Raw genomic sequence first — 24,976 nt, 5'->3', positions numbered from 1 at the left:
TATTTGTCTTTCGACAAATATATGGAAAGTATTTCATGATGGTTTCTTATACTGTTAGATTGTCTTCGTCCATTCCTGAGTTATGAAAAACTCATTAGGAAGTACCGTTGGTTCGGCTCATACTTCGAGACATAGTACTAGAAAAAGTACATTAGATTTCTTATCGATGGTTCTTAAATATCACGACTAATAAGTAGTATAGGTAATATTCTCATTAAGCAATGAATTTGTTGCTAGTCAAAAACTAGTAACTTGATTTCATCCAAAGTGATGATTAGGAAGATTAATTAAGTTCTACCATTCAATCAACATTGGTACCAATACCAATGGTAAATTGGTAATCGGTTGACATTTCGCTTGCAATAGCTATATACGAACACGTAGCGCATCTACTTCCTGATTGATCTTATTGGCAATTAGCGAATCGCGCACTAGGTCGACACAACCTTGATTTATTTTGTTATTGCACAGCTTGTTGTTTTGAATAAAATTGTGGATTTGTGCAAAATTAATACAATCCCCTCTCGATTCTCCACTGGCCTTGCACCGTTGCTGTGGCCGAGTTGCCCCACGGCCTTTCTGCACACAATACAATAACGACTATCGGCCAGAAATTATGCAAGGTTCTAAACAAATCGCACTTTACTCACATTTTTATGAAGTATATTACTACTCAAAACACATGTTGATATAATAATATAATTTCCTTATACGATTGCTATGAAAACTGTCAATAACTTTGTATCAAATATATTGTCATGGTATAAAATATTATAGAGAAAACACTCGATATATCAAGATAACACTTAACCTAACTGATAACTTAGATAACAGATACGTCTATAAAAGAAATCGAACTGTTAGGTATTGAAATAAAAGATATTCATAAATGCTTGCAATGAAACCATGTCTAACTTATTTCACTGAAACGTCGCACAAAGCATCACGCAAGCACTGTAGATGTTGATGTGTATGTAAACGGCACCTGTACTGCTTGGCCCTCTGGCTGCGCAGGCTGGGCGCGGGGCTGGAGGAGCGCGCCGTGGTGGGCTCCGCCACGTGCAGGTCAGTCTTCTGGCGGCGCGCGCCCAGCTGCAGCGGGGCCGCGCTCGGGCCAGAAGACGTGGCCGAAACGAACGCATGACGCGCGGGAGACTTTCACAGCGCGCGCACGCACGCGGCTGACTGAACTACACGGCCGGGCCGCGCTATCGTCGCCACCACCGCTAACGCTGGCGCCGCACCACTTCGCCCGGAAAAATTGGATCTCGCGACTCCGACCCTATCCATTCACGCTGATCGGATCACAACTATCAATAGTTTTCTTTTTGTCACACTCTATTTCCAATTGTACTGTTACACCTATAAATTTACGGAGCGTGGCGGCTATAATGTTTGTGTATATCATCGTCTACCATTTCGATACGCGGTAAATAAATAAAATACGCGATCACACATGAGGCCGCTAACATCTAGTTTGACAAGGAACGCCTGCCGAACCACGCGCCGAGGTGTGTCGGAAAGGGAGAAGAATCAATGAGCGATTCTAATGCCTGCGCCGTCACTCGTCACAGCGGTGGTCACGCTCGCTGACGACCGCCGACCACTTTCTTTTGCACGTGATTTTGTTTTGTATCTTTTTGTAACACTGCACTGCTGCTCACTTGCATGAGTCGATTTCCAAAACGTACCTATATCAAATCACTGTAACCGTATTACACGCGTTTACTTGCACGTAATAGATATAAATCTTTTACGGACGGCATTATAACTGGAGGGATGAATTACGAGTAATACTCTCTGGGTCACTGTCAATGTCTGGAGGTATTTGTTTGTTTTGCACGAGGTCGCCGGTGAAGATGCCATCTCTACTTGTGCACAGCATGCGTGAGCCCGTTCAATAATCATTCCCTCGCCCATTTAACTTATTTTTATTGTGTCAATGTTACCAAGTTATTTGAAATTTTCAAATACATCGATTAAATTATCGTACTGTAAAACAAGACGAGTTCTCAAACTACTATTATCTGATAAAAACGTCTCCTAACAATTCATAACATAGACAAACTAGAAGCCACATGGCACAATAAAATTCTCTCAAAGGTGTCTATAAAAATATCTCTAAATAATTTAAGAATATCGCAATATATTTGGGCGTGGTGACTTTTAGGAGTCGTTTGCTCCGACGAGTGCGTCGGGCGGGTGTGGTGGCAACAGACTGAGACGATCGTCTAAACTGTACCCATAGACGTAATAAGGGGGGTGTTGTGGGGTCGAACTCGCCTACACATTCGTCATACTCAATCCCTATTAAACAATAAAATCTTGTTAGCCACCTACTGCGTCAATGTGACACCCAAGAAAGTCTATAAATTAAATGTGATTTGTAATCTAATTATGCTTGGAACGCAAAAAATATGATCATGGTTTGCATTTAAGTAAAATTTTGTGAAAAATAAATAAAGCCTGGACATTTGTTATAATTTAAAAAAAAAATGGAACGCCTCGTATATGTCGATAGAAGATAATCATATGGCTATTAGTTTAAACGTCATGTTAGGTTTCTCCTATATTTTATAACTCATAATAAAGTGTCGCGAGTTATAGGGAATTTGGGACATTAATTTACTGAGATTTATTCTTTTAAGAGTAATTTTTTCGCAGCATTAAATCTGTTTTAGTGTCGCCTGTTTTTGATGTTCTGAGTGAAATTTTTTAAAGTCAATGAATTTGATCACCTAGTTCATTAATTACTGATGTTGGATTTATAGTATAATAGTCACCTACGACGTATCAAAAACAACCATATGATAGTAAAAAATGTACTAAGGTTCCCACTGGGGCCCATGTCCCCCACGTGATATATCTAATTGCGTCTACATTTATGAGTCAAAGCAATCACAACGACCCCTCTGGAATTGGGCTTTAGTTGCAGAAATTTACCGTTAGATTTATACAACCATTTCAATGTCTCAGTAAAATGTTGTGACGTAATAAGTAATAACAATTGGTTTATATAAGAATAACAAAAATGTAAAGAGCGGAAAACACTAACGAGATTTTTTTTAGGTAATTGTGTTTTGCACACTTTTTTTAACGTCAACAATAGCCGGTACATTCGACTTTTACATTAACAAATTAGTATAGTGAACGGGACCTGTGAATCGTGAACTACTTAGGTTCAAACCCGGGCTATCATCATTGGACCGAAAATAGTTTGTTTGTGGTGGTTTGCGTGTGTTTATGCCTTCATGGTCAAAAGGTGAAACCTTAATATATGCACAACCCTTTTCTTAATAAAATTATGTATTTAGATTAGATAAAGATTTTTTAAAGTAAATAATAAATAAAACGAAATTGTAACTAAATTTAAGCAGTCAGCCTAATGTAATAATTAGTGGAATAGGTGTTACTACAAATGTAAATATGTACCGTAAATATTAATTAGTCAGCCCTACTACGCTATTCCTAAGGGTACGCGGTCGGGGGTAACGCCCGCATAACCACAAATGAATGCCCTCCTAACAGCTTAGAGTACACTATTTAATAAAAAGTTACATTGCCTGCAGTTAAAACAGGGCATTTCATGTTTTATTTTAATTATTTGTTATTATAAACTTTACTTTGGAGGCGACTATAACAAAGTTTTGTTACTCATATTACAAATTAGTCCTCTGTATAAAAAACAGATGGCGCCACCTATTTATTTGTAGGATTGTTGCAATATTTTGTGGCAACATAGAGCTATATAATTATTGTAATATAAACGTTATTGAAAAAAATATTGTATACATATACCATGAATAAGTTTTAAAAAACTAAATGCTTATCACACAATATCTATCATCCTCCACAATAAGGAGTCAATCAATCATTTTCGGGTAGTAGGAAAAACTTAACCACAGTTTTATTCCCTGTGGAATATTAGCTCATAAGAAAGACAACTCTATCCAATCAAACACTAAATATGGGTACCAAAATTATTACAGTTGATAAGAAAAGAACATGGACCTAATGAATAAATAAAAATAAAACATGCACGTGTAAACATCTCATAGTATTGACTGACTGTGCCTTCATGACCAATTTAGAAATGTAATTGGGAGCGGTTTGCAGGACTCGGCACGCTCTCCGGCACGTGCGGCGTCTATTTAATGACACTAACAAGAAAAATCTTTATTTCGTCTGAATAAAAATAGATGGAAATAATAGACCTACAACTTGAGATGTATTGACCATGTTGATGTACTAAGTATTATTGCCACATTTAATCATAAAAAGCAAAGCTTCTGTATGATGAAAAGAAATATCTGTTCTACTAAAGATTAAATACATAAGTAGTAATTTTAAAGACAGAATCTGGTGTAATTAATCTTAGATAACCTTAAAACCTAAGGTAAATTCCAACTTGAATCCCAGGTGGAGAAGTGCTTTCTCACTTTAGTCAGTAAAACACCTGAGTGCGTCTAAAAGCAAAATAATTTGAGCTGACATTTTGTACTTAAAAAATAGGACACCGCTGTGACTATCAGCTATTATATTAATTTAATAATTTAATAAATTTATACCTAATTAATTTAATAAACAAACGTGCACTTTTCATTATTATAATAATTATAATTCGTCTATAAACTTTTAACAATATTCATTGCTATAATCATTGACATCTGACAGTTAACAAAGAACCACGTACCTACTTCTATTAATAAAATGTTTGTGACATTATCAACATTTCCGAAACAGGAAAGCTGTGATAAAAATTAGTCATCAGGCCTTTTATAGCGAGATAATATTGGGTACACCACATCGACTGATACATCTTTTTAAAATCTCAGTTTTTAGTTTTAAAAAACAGTAAGATTTTAATCTGTTAAATCAATGAAGATTCCTACTATGACGTAAATATGTAAAAACGAAATCATATTTTTTTATATTCAGTTATAAGTTTACAACTAGTTAGTTACAATATCAATGCATGATAAAAACTTGCTCACACTTTTATATTATTTTGTAGGATTTTGTCGCTGCTGTGATGTTGATATTCAAACTTATCCAATACATAGCCAACACAAGACATTATGAAAACGCGCTAATAGTCCCTAAAGTAACCAAGACAAGTCATTACGTCCCGGCTGTATTTCTCTCTGTTCAATGACGTGACCTCCAAAGAAGAGGCAACAGACAACCGCAATAGCATTCAAAGTGATAATATCGTACACACGGATTCCCACCGGAGCGTGCAGGCATCATGTTACGGTACACGTGTGCCGCGAGTACATTGTTTTATACATCACAATGTAGTCAAATCACAAAAAAGATGGACGACTGCTGAGAGGGTACTCTCTTTTAATCTAGTGAACTATTGCGATTCAATATCACAATGATATAAATCAGTCGGAAGTCGCCATTAATAATCAAATAAATTTTGATAAACGTCATTATATTCTATAATAAAGAAAGGCCTTTTCGGAATTAATGCGAATAATAGTTTGCTTATTTAAAAAAAAAATAACGTGAGTAATTTGTACTTAGTGTTTAGGTTTTACTAAAAATTAAAGTGTATGCTGGCTGGCTGATTTTACAATCAGCAGATAAAATTTATTTGTATGATGAATTACAACAAAAACGTATTAAAAATTACAGTTGTACGTATAAAGTTGTAAACTTTTCTCACTTTTATATTCAGTCAGACCATTATTAAAAAATTTGCCGTAAGCCTATAAATTTTATTTCTCGACACACCGTAACTCTATCTTTAGACATTCTTAGTAGTCTCGTTTCTATTTATTAAGGATGACGTTACTTACTGTGAGTTAAACCCATCTACCATAAAGTTTTAGGGCAGCTGATGGCCTTTGAAAAGTAAACGCATTATTTGTGTAGCCAGTAGCGAGTGAATGACATCCAAAATAAATTTTAAGTGCCTAATACGGCAGATGTTCGCATCTTTCGAGACTAAAGTGGGCGTAACTTGAGCGTACTCGTAAAAACTTTAGCTATTTATGCATGACTGTTTATACATATATGATGGGTGGAATAACTATCTTTCACTATTTTTAAGCTACGTTTATAAATGATTTTTAAATAATCTTGTACAGGAAAACAAAGAGAATTTTATCTCTGTGGAATCAATATTATGCATAAAAAACGTGCAACACGTCTAACAAGCGATATATCCTTGACTCTGTTATTGACACACTGAACACTTCGCTAAAATTAGAAAAACTATTTCTACGTAATCATACATGACGTTAATTTCTCGTTCGTGATTAATTACGTTCGATCGCAAGCTTATTAAAGAATAAACTAATTTCACGTAACTTTTTCTGCTGTGCGAAAATGATCCGCTTCTAAGAATCGTCCAATCTGTAACGAATAGTTTTTATTACTTCGTAATTATTAAATAGCTCACGGCAGTGTTGTAAATTACTTTTGGTAATAATAGTATCACGGTTTTAAAACATAATAATAGCAAAAACTGTTCAACACGTTAATAACGGTTATTTAATACGCTATTTTTTAACGTAACAGCATTAAAAAACGTTAACTATGCATACAATGGTGAAAGCTCATCTCGGACGTACCAATATGGTTGTATTATGTATGTGGACATCATAAATAATTCAATAAAACTTTATTACACGAAAACAAACAGTTTCTTTTCATTTAATTAACAGTAGAATGAAAACGAAACGGATATTGGAAATTACCTCTTCGCTACAGTTCATAATTGGGTAATATTATTTTTAACGGCATTCTTTGGGTGAGTTTATGTTTCCGGCTCTTAAAGCAGAAGATTTTCAAAATGTTCCAGTATATACAAATTTATAATTACCAATATTACGTGATATTTTTAAGAGTCACTTTGGTAAGAACCAGCGAAAGTCCAGTAGCGGATGGAACGGACCGCTGAGAAGGAATCTCGAGTTCGCTTCTACCATTAGCCACGTAGTTGACTTATAGTAATTTCTCGTATATCCTTTGTTAATTTTATCTATGGTACACATGATCAAAATACACTGTGAGAAAACCTTTAAAAAAAACAAACGTAAAGTATGCCAATCTGTATTAATCCACTGCGGTAAATAGTAAACGCTTTTGTAAAGGAATGGTCCCAATTTTATGTTGGTTTGATATTATTATTTATTTTAAACCTATATTAAAATCATCTAGTACATCATTGAAATACTACTCCCTTTGTTGTTCATCTTATACTAGCTTTTGCTCGCGGCTCCACTCGCGTGAGATGTTTTTCGGGATAGAAAGTAGCCTATGTCCTTTCCAGAGTCTCAAAGTACCTCCATAAAAAATTTCATCGAAATTCGTTGGGTAGTTTTTAAGTTTACCGAGTTCAGACAAGTTGTCGCGAATCCGAAATTTTATATGTTTTAGTTCCCTTTTTTATCGACCTGGCAACACCGATAACAGACACGAAGTTAGTTAAAAAAGGGTCTGTGAGCAAGTTCAGGGCGAAGCGCTTGTTATTGTTATTATTATGGTTGTGAGCAGCGGTGTGAGAAAACAGGGACCGATAAATAATGTGAGTTAATTTATATTCTTGCTAGCAGAATTACCAGTATTAAAGTATTGCAGTGCCTATCAGTGTTTACCAGACCAGATGGAGCTGCGGCTCTCTTTAGAGTCTGGAACCGTTGTGTCCAGACTCGGAAATCAGGCCGGATCAGACCGGTTGTGAGGTAAGGGGTGGCTAAAGGGGAGGTATTGGAGGCCACATACGGAGGAATTCCCTCCTACAAAACAGAATCAGATCAGTTATTCCAGGACACCAGTCAGTAAAGTGAACCAGAATCAGTTTCGAGTTGTTGTCGCTCACTGCCCAGTACACAGTATCAGATTTTCGCTGCGTACCCAGTTTTTAACCAGCAACTCAGTTTGGGTACTTGGCGACATGGTGGAGATGCTGGGATATTGATAAAGTAACCCAGTATTCAGTTTACAAATTTTATTTATGATAAAAGTATATGTAAGCGTATATATGCGTTTATGGCGTCCTCAAAAAATAATGATGGCTTCCATCAACATAAATATTAAAGTTTTCGCAAACAACAGTGTTTAGAGAATTCATTACAAAAAACAAAAAAAAAACAAATTAAAGCAAAGCTAATAATTAATTATTATTGTCGACAGTTGTTGACGGTGCCTGTTAATCAAATTCCCGCAATCACATTTGTAGAAATTACAACCTTGAACTTTGAAAGGTATATATTATTCAAAATATCATTAAAAACAAACTGCTTTGACTTGTACAACGCATAAGAACTTGATGAGAAGATATCATGTAAGTATACTTGGTTGTACTTTGCAATAATACAATGATTTGAATTATAACAGCCAAAATATTGTTTTCAAATTGTTGCAAACTTAACACTTTTATTATGTGGTGGTTGCATTCTTTCAATTAAAGAGCTAAAGAAAGCACAGCTTTTACTCAGTGAGATTCCTATAGGAATATATTTAAATAGTTAAATTATTGATACCTATTTTATTGTGTCCATTAAATGGTTGATGATAAAATAATTAATTTACATGCTGAAGTGTACAGTTTAGTTTCAGTTTATTTAATTATCATAGATTATTCTAAGGATAACTATCAAACATTTACTGAGAGTGTTAATAATTAATTCACAATAATGAAACATGTGTGATCAAGTTGTAATTGCCAGAGCAGGGGCTATGGCTCAGTGATTAATGTAACTAAATGTTCATTTGGTTTATTGGCCGAGAATATAATGTGATAAATATTCACCAAATTATATTCTATTTACTCAGTACTTAAATAGTTAAGGATAAACAGGTAGTACCTAGATATTAATTGTTATCATTCAATATACCTACCTAACACCTCTCATGAGTACTCACAATACTATTACTATTAATAAAAGGTGATTTATCAGAAGGATGTTAATTTATTTATGGCCAATACTAGTTGTTAATATTATAGTACTTCACATTATTTCAACAAAAGAGAATTGTACTTATACTTTCATTACTACAAAATACTATGGTTTATATAATTACAATTTACAAAGTTTTACAATCAGTTTAAATTTAATTCAGTTACATTGGTGAATGTTATAATCTATACACCTATTATAAAGTTAATATGCACTTAATTTGATTCAGATTGTTGAGCATACACCCTCTGAGATATTGCTTTGGGTCCTTTGAGTATTCCGACCAAAATGGAGGATGCTTTCCATACTCGGTTAAAAATAATGCATGATTCTGTGCAGTCATACATAACATCTGCTCAAAGTGTGCTACAGGAGAGATCAGATAGTGAGTATATCAGTAAATTGAGGATGGTTGAGTCCAAATTGAAAGGAGCTACAGAAAGGCTTGCATTTGAAGTATGCAACTATTCCAAAACTGTTAAGGAACCTGATACTGAGAAAATCACTCAATATACACTGGGACAGATACATGCTGAGGATTTAATAGCTGAAATAAGTGTGACTATTAAGCAAAATATCCAAGATAGCCCAACAGTTTTAGCCAGTAACAAAAATGTTAAAACATGTAACAAGCTGCCGAAGATGGAGCTAGCAAGATTTGATGGCAATGTTCTCAAGTGGTACCAATTTTGGGATCAGTTTTCATCTAATGTAGATAGCAGGGACATTAGTGATGTTGATAAATTGTTGTATCTACAATCTGTCCTCACGGATGATGCAAAGCAGGCTGTTGAAGGATTGGACACAACAAATAAAAATTACCAAATAGCCGTTAATACTTTGAAGGAGAGGTTTGGGAAGCCAGGGGCAATTATAGATGCGCATTATGTAGCATTATACAGAATTAAAACAGCACATAGTAATCAAATCAAAGATTGTAGACAGGTTTTTGATGAAATTGAAAGACATCTTAGAGTTTTGAGTTCTTTGGGGGAAGATGTAAACCATAACCATCTTAGAGTTATGATTATGGAAAAATTCCCAGAGGATCTAATTTATGAACTGAAAATGAAAATGGCAGATGAGGAAGAAACAATTGACAACATAAGAAAATATTTGGAATATATTATATCAGCCAAGGAGACATCTAACAGACTAAAAAGGAAATCAATAAATACAGATAACACAGACGATGAGATAACTGATGAAGGAAAACCCATCTCCAAAAATATTACAATAGGTACTCTGCATGCCGGATCTGAAGAAATGCATAGTAATAAACATAACAGACACAGACATACAAATTTCAAAGGAGATAAGCCCAAATTATTTTCAAAGCAATTTGTCAAGCCTAAATTACATCCTCGAAAACGGCCATTGGACCACACTGACCGCAATGACGAGCCACCTGCAAAGAAATCTAAAAGGTGTGTTTTCTGTATGCAAGATCATTTTAATGACGAGTGTACTAAATTTAAAACCATCCAGGAACGAAAGGCCCAACTGGGAAATCGCTGTTACAATTGTTTCACTTCAGGGCATAGGGCAGAAAACTGCCGTTCCAAACGAAAATGTAGACACTGTAATAAGTTTGGTGCACACAACCGAGCTTTATGTCCCACTAAGTCATTACAACCTGCCCAAAGTATACCAGCTAATAGCTTACACACTACAACAGAATTAAACACCACATTATTACAGACTTGTTTAGTTGATGTGACTAATCCAGTAGAAGTTACAAAACATACGCAGTGCAGGGTGTTACTTGATTGCGGTAGTCAGCGTTCATACATCACTGAATCCGCAAGTAAAAAATTAGGTTTACATATTATTGACAGAATTATTCTTTCTATATTTACCTTTGGAGCGAAATCACCGCATGAGATTGAAAGCCCCACAGTTAAATTTAAAATAACTACTCGAACCGGTGTCACGCGAGTTATATATGCAAATGTAGTACATTATATCACCCATGATATACAAACACCAATCTGTCAATACCAATCAGACATATTCAATAATCCGGAGCTTAAAAATCTTATAATGGCAGACGATGGCTCCTATGGCAGTAAAGTAGATATATTAATAGGTAATGACTATTACCATTCGTTCATGAACCAACAAAAAATCGCGGTTACCCCAGATCTTTACTTGGTTAATTCTGATTTTGGTTGGGTGTGGTCAGGGAAACTTAATAGACCTGTTGATAGTCCTGATAAGTTAACAATATTGACATATTTCCAATCAAATAGTGTGTTTGAGGACAAACTGACTAAACCTGACCCGCCGCTAAAATTAAACGAAGTCAAAAGACTATGGGATTTAGAATCGATAGGAATAACAGACTCACCAACTTCTTCTCGTGATGAAGAAGCTGTTAAGCAGTTTAATAAAACAATTGTACTCAAAGACAATAGATATCATGTCCAATGGCCGTGGACTGAACTAGTTCCTAGTCTCTCTAATAATTTAGGGTTAGTGTGGGGTCGTCTTAAAAGTTTAACAAGGCGCTTAGATAACACAGAATTAAAGGCATATGACGCCGTCTTGCAGGAACAGCTGCGTGACGGAATCATTGAGTTAGTATCAAACCCTAATGCCCCCCGAACACATCCAATTCACTATCTACCACACCATTGCGTTCGGCATCGAGACAAACCGGAAAAACTTCGAATAGTTTATGACGCTTCAGCTAAGACGGGAGATGGCCTTAGTCTTAACGAATGTTTATACCGGGGACCGTTAATGTTAGAAGATCTTACAGGATTATTAATTAAATTTAGGGAACACCCTATAGGCATAGTAGCAGACGTAGAAAAGGCATTTTTACAATTAGGTCTCCAAAACCAAGATAGAGATGTAACTCGTTTTCTTTGGCTCAAAGATGTTAACCGTGAAGTTTGCACGGATAACATTTTACACCTACGTTTTTGCCGTGTTCCATTCGGGGTTATATCAAGTCCATTTTTGCTTAATGCTACTATCAGATACCATTTAATGAAATCAAATAACAATCTGATGAAACGAATGGCAGAGGATATATATGTTGATAATGTAGTAACAGGTACCCAAACAATTTCGGAAGCACGAAACCTATTTAAAGTATCCAGAGAAACATTCGGTAATTTGTCCATGAATTTACGAGACTGGAACTCCAATTCAAAGGAGTTTGTCGCATTTATACCAGATAAGTTTCGAGCTCACGTTGACGATCAAGTTAAGGTACTCGGGTTGATATGGAACATACACAATGATTATTTATACTTGAATATTAAACTTACTACTGACGATTTGGATAGGGTTCAATCAAAAAGAGATGTTCTGAAAACTATTGCTTCCATTTATGACCCTTGCGGCCTAGCAATACCAGTAATGCTTCCAGCTAAACTTTTCTTTCAGAAATTATGGAAGGAAAAGATAAAATGGGATGTAAAATTTAACAATACTTTAATTTCTGAATGGCAACATATAGCTTCTAAATTTGCTCATTTAAAGGACATTCGCATTGAGCGCTATTACTCGCGTAGTTTAAACAGAGACAAGTTTTCTAATAAAATTGAGTACGAGTTGCATTGCTTTACAGACTCGTCCAAAGAAGCTTATGCTGCAGTAATTTACTTGAGAAGTTGTTTGGGCAATAACAATACTATCAGTTTTATTATTGGCAAAAGTAGACTGGTCCCTTTAAAGGATCAGGATAACTTACAGATCCCAAAATTAGAATTGTTAGGAGTACTAATTGGATATAGGCTCATAAACCATGTAATGAAATTTGTACGACTTAACATAGGAAAACAATTTCTGTGGACAGACAGTCAAGTAGTTTTAAACTGGCACCAATCAGACAAACTCCTCCCGCCATTTGTTTCACGTAGAATCAACGAAATAAAGCAAAATAAAGTTTTAACACTCAGGTATGTGCCAACTGAACTAAATCCTTCTGATGTAGGTACTAGGGCAGACCGTGTGGATTCATACAATATCTGGCTAAACGGTCCTGATTTTTTAAGACACGATTCAAATAATTGGCCTGTTTATCACACAAACACAAATATTGCACCAACACAAAATTTAGTGGCCGGGGAGGGTCTTACGAGTAATATACCTACAAATAATTCAGACATACAGGTTTCCGATAAAACAGAGCAAATAACGGTAAATAATTCCAACAAGTCTGAACAGGAACATACCAATAAAATATTAGACCTTCAGGCAGAATACTTCCCTAAAGAGGTCAATGACAATGTGACTGATCTGTCAAGATCACTCGGCCTATTTAAAGATCAAGATGGAGTAATTAGATGTCGGGGTAGATTTAAACACACAGATCTAACAATTGATCAACAAGAACCAATTTTACTACCCAAGAACTCAACATTCACAAAAGAGATTATATTAAATTTGCATCAGAAAAATTACCATGTTGGTGTGTCGCATACTTTAGCATTATTGAGGCAAAAATTTTAGGTCCCACAAGGGAGATCAATAGTTCAAAGTGTAATAAGGAAGTGTCCACAGTGCATAAAATACGGCGGGGGTCCGTTTAAATTACCACCAATGCCTGATTTACCAGCAGAAAGAGTGAAGCTCAGTTTGCCATTCACCTTTACAGGTCTAGATTATTTCGGACCGCTATTCGTTGATGAAGGCCAAAAAGAGAAACGATGGGTCTGTCTCTTTACATGCTTAACAATTAGAGCCATACATATGGAAATAGTAAAAGATTTGACGGCTGAAGAGTGTTTACTAGCAATTAGAAGATTCATAGCAGTAAGAGGTTTTCCACAGCTGATTATATCAGACAATGCTACACAATTCAAGCTCACAGCAGATATATTAACCTCTGATTATTGTATACAGAATAACTTACGATGGAAGTTTATACCAGAACTGGCACCCTGGTTTGGTGGATTTTATGAACGCTTGATAGGCTTAGTAAAACACAGTATGAAGAGAACACTTGATAAAAAGTAAAGGAACTTGAGGCTGTCATAAACACTCGCCCTTTAACAACAGTAGGTGCTGAGTTAGAACAGGTATTGAGTCCTATAGATTTTCTACGTGTAGGTGGACCAGTAAGAACAGTGACATCAGACCGTGATTTTCTAGAATGTTCAACAGTAACCAAAACCAATTTGATTGACAATTGGAAACGTGGACAAACCATCCTCAAAGAATTCGCAATGATGTTTAAAAATCAATATTTGACCAGCCTACGAGAACGCAATGACAGACACAAGCAATCGAGAGTTGTAATCAATAGAATACCAAAGCAAAATGAGACGGTCCAAATCAGATCAGATGGAAACAGAGCACACTGGAAGGTTGGGAAGATAGCAGAGCTAATTAAGGGCGGTGACGATCAAATTAGAGTAGTACGGGTGAAGTTACCCTCAGGAGATATGCTGACAAGATCGATTGGGCATATTTACCCACTTGAGATAGATGACAACTCGAATTCAGAATCGATAGTAGAATCACCCAAAGATACCCAAAGCGTTGAGGGGTTATGAGCCGATGAAGCAGCGATGAGGGACGGATCAGAAACGTTAGCGCGAGCAACTCCCACTATCAGCAGCCGGCCGAGCCGATTAGCGGCGATCAGAGCAAAGGAACGAGTCAGAGAGTGGACGTCTCAGCTACTCATAAATTTGTTTGAGTAGAAAATAATTGGTAATCAGTACACAATAATTTTCTTATTTTTGTTTTCTCTGGTGGGAGTGTCGCGAATCCGAAATTTTATATGTTTTAGTTCCCTTTTTTATCGACCTGGCAACACCGATAACAGACACGAAGTTAGTTAAAAAAGGGTCTGTGAGCAAGTTCAGGGCGAAGCGCTTGTTATTGTTATTATTATGGTTGTGAGCAGCGGTGTGAGAAAACAGGGACCGATAAATAATGTGAGTTAATTTATATTCTTGCTAGCAGAATTACCAGTATTAAAGTATTGCAGTGCCTATCAGTGTTTACCAGACCAGATGGAGCTGCGGCTCTCTTTAGAGTCTGGAACCGTTGTGTCCAGACTCGGAAATCAGGCCGGATCAGACCGGTTGTGAGGTAAGGGGTGGCTAAAGGGGAGGTATTGGAGGCCACATACGGAGGAATTCCCTCCTACAAAACAGAATCAGATCAGTTATTCCAGGACACCAGTCAGTAAAGTGAACCAGAATCAGTTTCGAGTTGTTGTCGCTCACTGCCCAGTACACAGTATCAGATTTTCGCTGCGTACCCAGTTTTTAACCAGCAACTCAGTTTGGGTACTTGGCGACACAAGTAGACAGATGCGGCGTGGGACTTTGTTTTATGTTTTTTAGAACTTTTTAAGAGGAACAATTCCGTCATTTATGTTTGTTGCGTAATTTTAACCGTTTACGCAACGAACGCGACAAAATTCTTAAAAGGAATACATTTTCTCCGCTTTTGCATCATTTTTTATTCCTCTGTTCCTATTGGTCACAGCGTGATATTATATAGCCTACAGCCTTTCTCGATAAATGAGCTATCCAACGCAAAACGAATTTTACAATTCGTACCACAAGTTCTTGAGATTAGCGCGTTCAAACAAACAAACTCTTCAGCTTTATATAATAGTACAGTTGTATTCATATCGTCATTTCGTCTTACGTACTACTTTCACTATTATTTTTGGTATGCAAAGACTGATTAGATTTTTTCTTTTGTATGTCTCTCAAGTTTTCCTTATTATTTAAAAGATACGTACCTTTGAGCTTGTCCATTTAGCATCGTGACCACTTGGGCCACTATTCCCTTAACCGGTGCCTCTTTCTCCAACATCATAGTGGCTTTATCCATCGTCATTAATGTCATCACAATAAGAATCACTTCACACTTTTCAAATACGAAATGTTCTCATAATAAGACGTCACTTTTATTTTTATGTTTTTTCTCAGTGGGTTTTAAATTTAATTTAATTTTTATTGAGTTTCGTTTCAACTACGAGTACTGAATCTGTAGTGAGTTATTAGTCACTGCTATTTAGGTAATTCAATTCGGCTTATATTCGATATTGTTTTAAAGCTTTTTATAAAAAACGTGGGTTCATGTGCTAGAAACAAGTAACCTACATTTGAAATTGTTCAACAAGTGACCTATATTTCTAGTTGGTAATGGTTCCTTACTAATAGTAAATTTATGTTTAGATCGGTAAAAACATCTAATATATATTTCTGACTTAATACAGTATTCGAAATGTTAATTAATAAATATGATAAATTAATAACAGTTTACAAACATAACGCCGACTCCACATTACACATAAGTATTATTGTCTTACTATTTATAGCTCTCAATCTCTATGATCGAATGTTACAATATTAAATTCCTTGAAATAGTATTGCCCTTGACATAATTTCCCGAAACTCCGACTACCAGCAAATGTGTTTCAATATATATTCACCTACATCTCATATTATAGTTTAGATTCAGTCTTACAGTTTCACGGCGAAGGGAAATGTTAGACATTAACATTAGGAACTTCCGTTGGCTGGTAGGTTCTATGATTACTTTCTAATCAAGCAATGATGATCATATTATAAAACCAGTTTACACTATACAGTTTAAATTGCATATAGAACTTATTACGACACAAAACCCGAATGAGTTTGCAAAAAATCTTATTAAGTACAGTTACTGTTGTATAAGGCGAGTCTCTAACAAATAACTTGTCCATCGAAAATATTTGACGATGATTTTAGGTAATACGTTTGACGGACTTATAGCAAGTATCGAATAGTCATACTTAGTTATACAAGCCTATTGGCTCTCTTGGATTTGAGATGCGAATACATTAAGATTTAACGACCTATGTGTATTATAGTTTTTTATGATTCCTTCAGCGAATTCAGGCTAGTGTTATTCGTAATTGTAAACAATTGAACAAATATTGTAATAAACACGCAACAAAAATATTTTTGTACGTTTGTAGGTCATGCAGTGTCTTAGAAGAACGATACAAAATCGTTGTAATTCTGAGACTATTTACTTTGAAACGTAGGTAATATCACCACCTATTTTCACATTTAATTAATTGTCAAAGGATATTTCCGTTGATTAAATGTTTTTGTTTCCGTAGGTGAGTACGCATTCTTTAGAACAAATATACATTTTAATATGCTGTTATAAAACTTTGCCCAAACAACGGCCCATGAGACTTTTCCTTTATTCGTTTTAGTCTAGTCACTGTGTAGCATTAAACACCTACAGGTATAAATATCAAAAGCAATATACATATTAAAGTTTATTACCATACGATTATGTTACTGCAGTTATCAGATTACTACGCTCATTGCATTGATGTGTCTGTATTTGTAACTAGACGAAGCGTAAATAATCATAAAATTACCAATCAAAGATATGATGGAACAAGCAAAGCCACTCCAACAATTAAAATATGATCTAAATATAGCAACGTTCCCATTAGTACTTCAAATAATAAAAAAAAAAAAAGTAATGCGGTTATTGAAAATCGATACTAAATCTAAAACAGTCAACAATACATAATTGGATTTACTTATTATCTTACCCACTGGTACTACATTCTACGCAACTTGTCATTTGAATCGACTTGAAAGTGTTTTATTTCGTTTTAACCGTTGCAGTTGTTATCTAATTGTTACTAAAGATCGATGAATTGCAAATTTTGCAGGGAATTAGTAATTTACTTGTTTCGTAAGCCTATGGGTATTTGACGATTTGTCGCTGATTTATTTAACAATCAATTGCATCCGTCACAGAAATTGCCTGGTTTCGTAAATCTTGCAGTTTTATTTTCTCACGGTCGTAATAATTTTGGTCTAAAAAGCAACTTTTAATTAAGTTGATGGTAGAACCAGCTTAACTAATTCTATTCATGGTATGAGTTAATGGAAATAATTTGTAAATGGTACATACCAGTTCACCTAGCTAGGCAGAGAAATATTTTATTGTAAACTTCGTGGTAAAATACATAAATCACAAATAATTACGTAAAAGTATAGCAGTCTAGACTGTAATTACTAAAAAAAAGAACTAAATTAGGTCACTTTTAATTGACCTTTAGAGAACTTTCATTATATTATTTTACATTATATCAAACCTCTTGAATTTCATAAAATAGCCGGGTTAATACCTAGATTTTATTCAGACACAGATTTTAAACATATCGGTATTTGAATAGCACTACATTTTTGACACTTATCTTTATATTTAGTAGAAAGTGGAAGGCGTACAGTACATAATGGATGTTGCGCTCTGAAGACGAACTCAAGTTCGTTTTGTTGTGGGACATTAAAGCTGAAATTATACAAAGTAGCGATTGTATTATTCGCAGCACTGGGTGGAAATGTGTGAAAGTTAGCACTGCTTTATGATCCTAACAAAAGGATTTAAATCATTTTAAATATATTCTTACGAGATCCGCATGAAAATCGTTAAAATTAATTGATGAAACGCATATACAACGCACATACACATAAAAAAAGTGGATTAATTGTTTAAAATAAAACGGTATTACTTTCTCAGTGAATGGTCATCTTTGACTTTTTATACGTAATTTAGGCACAAATAATGAAATGTTACAACCAAATTTTAAAGGCATGTAAGATTATTTCACAATCTAAATTATTAATATTTTAATATTTTACTAGTAATACCGCTCTACTCCGCCATTCTCGATTCTAGTCTACGTGTAACATAATTAGAAATAGACGTTATAACAGAAACTGGGGCTGCGCCGTGAGCAAAAAACAAAATTAACCAAGATGATATTTTAATTTGCAGTACAGATGAGCAAGCGTGAACTAGTTTTTCAGAATTTAATACAAGATGATGTTTCTAAAGCACGATTTCACTAAACTCACAAATCTTGTACATCGCAAATAACACCATCGCTCACAGACATTTACTTTGTAAATTCCGAGGTAGTTAACAAGTCACTTTGCAAACGACCCGCAGTTATTTGTTAAGCTTCTGCTATGGGTGGGGTTACTGAGTTCCTCGAAAAAACGTTTGGAGAGCTATTCAATGTTGCCATGACGACGGATTTGAACAACAAAAGCGAACCGCACCATCGCACGGTTATCGCAGGGGGTGCGAAACTAAGTAATCTTCCAGACACTATGAATGGAGCAATATTGAAAGTCTATATTTCTATACATTAAATATTCACTATTCCTTCTATGGTCAAGCTTTTATTGGCTCAATCAATTTCTGCCTAATGCATAATCAAGTTGACATACTGACGTTGATTAAAATGACCTCATGGTTTATACTCTTGTGGGTATCTAAGTATATTATTAATGAATGAAGCAAAAACGTTGTACTCTTTTTTGCAAAAGTTAAGCGGGCGGAGGAGTTTGAAATTTGGTACAGTATTTTAAATATTTTTATATAATATGTATTAGTCTGTGGTTAAACTGAGAAGACAATAATATTATTTGTCTTAACGTCTATTAATACGTGAAGAGAAAACGTACCCTTTCTAAGCACATTGTGTGTAGAGGAGTGTGTTTTAGCATGATTAAAGTTAATTTACAGAAAATGCAGTAAAGTACAGAAAAATAAGATTTATGTAAATATGTTTTACAAATTTATATTCAATTCAACTGGACGAACTAGTCTACATAATGTATGATAATCAATCTTTGAGGTTCAGGGTGTCTTTTTTTAAATACTTGTGCATTAAACTATTGACAGATATCCCGATATATTATATGTGGAATGTAGTAAAAGTATACATAAAGGTATTTTATCATTCATCATTGAGAGGGTAGATAAGATATGAATCACAAACATGAACAGTCATTGCAATAATCCTAAGTTATTTCCATTTGATATTTTTCGATACATTTGGTTTGAATTTTAAACTGACTAAGTATGGCTCTTTATGGTAAGAAAGAAAGGGGTGAATATTATTAACACAAATAGGGTAAGAGTTTACAGAGAAGTAGTAACGAAGTTTATTTTAATACACAAGCATTTTGTTCTGTAAATGTAAGTATGAAGTTTAATATTGCTAATATATATAGGGTACATACATATAATATATGTACCCGTAACACTATTCTCAGAAATATAGAATAAAATATATCCATATGATTATTCACAACTTTCCTTTAAACTTATATTACAGTGTAATGTTTAGCGAAGTGGCTCTAAATACAGCAATGATGTTGTATGAAGGAAATGCAATACTGACTCCGTTTGCCGGCAATAGCCGGTTGTTTATAATAACAATTCACAACAAAGTCATTAACCATTACATTCGCTTCAAACCTATTTATTTTAATCATGATAGTACATCACCAAGCATGACACATTACGCACAATACTTACTGATTAATTAAAAAAAACGTGTTAAACCGAGGTAAATCCTCAACACTGCGTAAGTGCGAATATAAGCCTAATTGAATTACCGGCGTCAGTAACCTAAGCACAATAATACACACAAAATCTGAAAGTTCATCACCGCTAAGCCCATTAAACTGAGCTCCTTCATTCGAACGTAAATAATCAAAGTACCAAATGAAGCGCAGATGATAGCGTTCAGTGACCCGTTCGATCGAGGTATCGGAATTCGGAAGGCGGTCTCGATCAGTTAGAGAAGGAAGACCGCGTGCAGGGCCGTGCTGCGTGCTACGTACGACCGCATGCGCGACCAGAGACAGACTAACATCCGACCGGCGACCGGGGCTGGCACGCGGCCGCCGGCATGAGAGATGAAACGAAGCCCCGAGCCAGCTGCGCCGGCTGCCGCTTTATCTCATTACCTCATGGTGCAAGGACCTTTCGACACACAAAGCTCGCCGTAAAATCTACCTTGAAAATCTGTACCCGAACCGCGAAATCTCTTACGAAACCAAATCGTTACTTGACAGTTGCATATTTTTGTCAGTTGATGATTTGGTTTTTTTTGTCAGCTTTAATAGCATTTAGTAAAAGTCTTTAACCTCTAAAGTAAATCGAGAATCTAAACATAGATTAACGAAGCGTTAAATAAGTTGGGCAATACATCAAAATATATAATTCCAGTAATGTAACAAGTTCACGTACCTACTGAACATCATAACAATTACGATATAAAAGCACCGACTTTCATATTTTATTGATAAGGTAATGAACATTTGATGAGGAATATATACACATATGTATACATAATATGTGTGCCTTTAATTTACAAGACAAGATTCCATTCGTGCATCTTGCAAGTGACTAGGATGTCGTTCCTATTGTTGCACAAATAGCTATTGTTGTGTCGTGCCAGAGCGCATGGAGGTCAAATTTATACCCACACAATTAAACTGATAATTGAGGCCTGGAACGGTTATTCAGCCCAGTTTTGATTCTTAAATGTGCAAATGCCTATATGAATCCATATTGTACGTGTTGATCTTTATAAATTTACATATAATTTATTATTCAAATCAACAGCACGCAATACGGATTTTGTGATATGTAAAAGTCTTGTAAATCACTGATGTTAATAGGTTTGGGCTTAAATAAGTCATTTGTTGTCCTTACGTTGTCTTAACATTTTCTGATGTAGGTAGTTAAAAAATAATTTATTAGAACTTTTACTTGGTTCGAAGTATCGCTATGAGAAATAAATATGATACCTATTATACATTTTCTACGTTGAGATCATAGTTCCCTTCACATACTTTGTGATTAACCTTTAACAATATCGTTAATACATGCAACCTTAACAAATCGATTTGCAGCAATTTGATCCTTGAAATCGATCATTACAACAATTTAAATTGTGTAATAAATGCTTTATTGTTTTATAATAATAGAGAAACGACTTGACTATCACAGTATTGCATGCCTTCACCTTACGAGGTTAAAAAAAATTACATACATGATCTCTAATATACGGGTTCGATTCAAACGAGTCTATATTTTTTACATTAGGAAACGTTTAAACTGTTTTTGTTTAGATTAAAAATTCAGAAATAGATATCGATGGAACTGGATTTGTGCCTATGCATTCATGAGATATCATGTCCGTAAACTTTACAGACGTCTAACTACAATGTGGTTTTCATCTGGAATTGTGGAGTGCATTCTCGTAATCGTATCTGGATTGCCTGTACCTACAACGTCTGGAGAATGCCTTAAGCATTATCGCGTATTCAAAGTACAATGTTTAGTTTCTTCATAAGTGAGGTGTTATGGGGTTTCTTTGTTAATTTACTTGGGATTTGGACGATAATCGCCTACTTGGTACTTTCTACATACAACTCTTAGTATAACAGGGAACGATTTACTGGTAGGTCTTTCATATGTGTGAGTCTGCCTGGTACCGTCGCAATATCTATTCCTGCCACCAAGCAACAGTATGTCGTCACTGCTGTGTTCCGGTTTGAAGAACATTATAGCCAGTGCAACTACTGGACAAAGTAAGACTCAACACCTCATGTCCCAGGATGGCGAGCGCAGTGGAATACCAAACAATTCTTTGTAATTCAAGGTGTTGGATGGTGTTTCTACTGTTTATGGGGGGTCTTATCGCTTACCATCAGGCGATCGGATACCTTGTCTCGTCATTCAAAGCAATAAAAAAACCGAATATATTCTCGTTTTAATCCGCGGTTTTACTTCATTTTAGTCTCGGATGTAACAAACATGTATTAGAACGCTTCGTTAAAGTAAAAGTTTACTCACGACTTCATCGTGAGAATAAAGTTTATTGTTAATTTATATACATAATATATTATGTATTTGTGTCGTGGCCTTACGTGTTCCGATAATATTAAATTCTAGACATTTTACAAAGAACAGCATCATTAATTTAAGAAAATAAGTTAGATAATATTTTTGCAAATTGGTATTATGATTTGAATTTCTAATCCGATTACGCTTTAGTGTCACTAATAATACAAAAGTATAAAATATATTTTGTACAATAGTATATATTATTTGTATTTAAATAACAATTTACATTCACACGCATAAAAAATGCGTTGAATTTTCCTCAACGCGTGAAATAACATTGTTAAATGAATAACTTGCAAGCATTCCATCGAATTCACCTAACGAGGCAATGGTTATTTTTTTTATTAAAACTTTTTTGTCAGATCTTTGCGAGTATTTAAGTGTCTTCAGTGTAGTCACGTACTCACGATTTTGCAAAGATGGCGATATTGAGCGAATGTTAACTAACTATACAAAAGGGAGCAGCTTGCCTTGAACAAATTGTCATAGTTTACTGCCTACGCTTTTGTTTTTAACGTTTAATACCTCTGTGTCTTTGTTTATACCATCAGTATCAATGCCTTTATTCATTGTATCTCACGTCGTGGAATAAACAACGCTTTCAATAAACTTCTGACGTCGTCTAGAAACTCGATGCCGTTGTAAAACACCTGAATGCCATATTGATTTGTTTATCTGAATATGGCTTCTTTATTAAAATGAGTTTTATATTGATTGTAGCAGAATGTGGTAGAGCAAATTGACAATTTCGAATACCTACCTACAGAATGAAAAGGGCGCTTAAACCGCTATCTTACAAAAATGCATCGTGAAATACCAACTTTGATTGTGTATTTTCTGTGACTTAAGCGGACTTAATTGCCCTTTTTGACTTTGTTATCTCGATTTGAATATGGCTTATTTATATTTTAAGATTTTCCAATAAAGCTAAAATATTCCATCGAAAAAGGTGTCGCACAAACAGAATACTGGTTTACGTTTAGGACTTTATAAAGTCTATTTAAACAATGTAACAAGAGACAGAAATTGCTTTTGTGAAAAAAGCAAGTAGCCTGACCTTAATCCCGATATTGTATTACTTACATTTTTAAATAAATCGTAGCCTTTAAGGTTAACAACGAAATAATATACTCTTAGTTTAGTAGTTACTTATGAGATGTGGAATGTAGTAGTTTTGGCTACCACGGATCCGGAGACAACATATAAAAAAAAGAAGAATACGGAACAAGCTCTACATTGCGTAGGCGTAAAATGGATATAACAGTCTGAATGATTACAATAGGTAATAAAAGTATTTCTAAGGTGTTAAAATTGCGAAAAATTCTATCATAATATCTCGTTAAAATTTAAATACCTCTACCGTGGGAACACATTTTTTAAAAAATTAAGTATGTTGTACACAGGTGCCACTTTTATGACCAGGAAATAAAAATATTTACTTAACAGTTTTCTTATCACTTAAGTACTTATAAATTTCATGAAGATTTGGCACTTACTTTCTATATACCTATAACAATAACTTCCTGCTGTTTATTATTTGTATTTCGGAGAAGTCATATTGCAGACGTTTAGGAGTAAACATTTGCTCGATATCTCGGTACTAAATATTTACCATAAAATTTAATTACAAGTAAATAAGCCGTGATGGATTCTCAGTAATATTCGATTTTACCGTGGCATCAATAACTTGAGAAAGTCATTTAAATTTAAGTAACATTTTGTATAAAACTGCGGAATTTAGTTGATTACTTTGCTTAGATTTAGAAATTAATGAAAGTTTGAAAGGTACAACTATGAAACTTATAGGTACCTAGTCAGTACCTATATTATCAATAATTGTAAATTTATATGAACAAATGGATTCTTGACTACATAAGCTGTCTCTGTACAAATTTGCCGTTATTCGTCCAATTTCGCATTATGAAAAGTGTCATAATGTCGGTGAAGAAGATAAATTCAAAACAGCTCAGCCGTAGCCACACCAAGTAACGAGTTTAAATTCCATTAGCTGCCATGATAACGTTTTGTTCGTTTTTGTATATCATTAAATACACGTGAGGTGCCACTATTGGACATTTATTAATGTGACGAAATGCTTATATCTATAATGTCTTAGGATGAAAATAAGGGCAACGTCCATAAATGCTCTTATTTTGCCCCAGCCTTTTATTTTGGGAACTAAAGCTGCGAATTGTCTGCACCAATAAATGTCGTGACATTTAGAATGCTTTAATAAGCGGTAATGCACGCTTGTCACATGCATCGTCAGTCTATTATGTACACAAGCAATATACATACGGTAACGGGAGTTATTTAATAGATTTTTTTTTTATACGGGCTCGGGAAAG

At 34.9% G+C, this 24,976-nt stretch overlaps 1 protein-coding gene and 1 long non-coding RNA gene across 3 annotated transcripts; one reads left to right on the top strand and one right to left on the bottom strand.

Annotated features, from left to right (window-relative positions):
* Positions 1 to 7,342: 7,342 nt before the first annotated feature.
* On the top strand, positions 7,343 to 13,845 carry LOC115448841. Of its 2 annotated transcripts, XM_037440656.1 has the most exons (3): positions 7,343 to 7,540; positions 8,149 to 8,299; positions 9,145 to 13,845. In XM_037440656.1, exon 3 carries the CDS (start codon positions 9,204 to 9,206, stop codon positions 13,380 to 13,382), a length of 4,179 nt encoding a protein of 1,392 aa, XP_037296553.1. In that variant the 5' UTR covers positions 7,343 to 7,540; positions 8,149 to 8,299; positions 9,145 to 9,203; the 3' UTR covers positions 13,383 to 13,845. The 2 variants fall into 2 exon arrangements, with proteins under 2 accessions (XP_037296553.1, XP_037296552.1); XM_037440655.1 differs by having other exon boundaries at positions 8,149 to 13,845.
* A 1,970-nt stretch (positions 13,846 to 15,815) lies between these two features.
* LOC119189886 lies at positions 15,816 to 20,619 on the bottom strand. Its single transcript, XR_005112652.1, has 2 exons — positions 20,247 to 20,619; positions 15,816 to 15,884 (listed from the first exon to the last, which is right to left on the bottom strand). It is a non-coding gene; the product is annotated as an uncharacterized LOC119189886 (long non-coding RNA).
* Positions 20,620 to 24,976: the final 4,357 nt, after the last annotated feature.

This window comes from Manduca sexta, chromosome 20 (assembly GCF_014839805.1).
Source record: "Manduca sexta isolate Smith_Timp_Sample1 chromosome 20, JHU_Msex_v1.0, whole genome shotgun sequence".
Classification (NCBI taxonomy): domain Eukaryota; kingdom Metazoa; phylum Arthropoda; class Insecta; order Lepidoptera; family Sphingidae; genus Manduca; species Manduca sexta.
Note: the sequence above shows the minus strand (reverse complement) of the source record. Positions and strands in the feature narration are given on the sequence as shown.

Excerpts from the sequence above, each read along its gene's own strand:
- LOC115448841 (XM_037440656.1), top strand. The coding sequence starts at position 9,204 with ATGGAGGATGCTTTCCATACTCGGTTAAAAATAATGCATGATTCTGTG.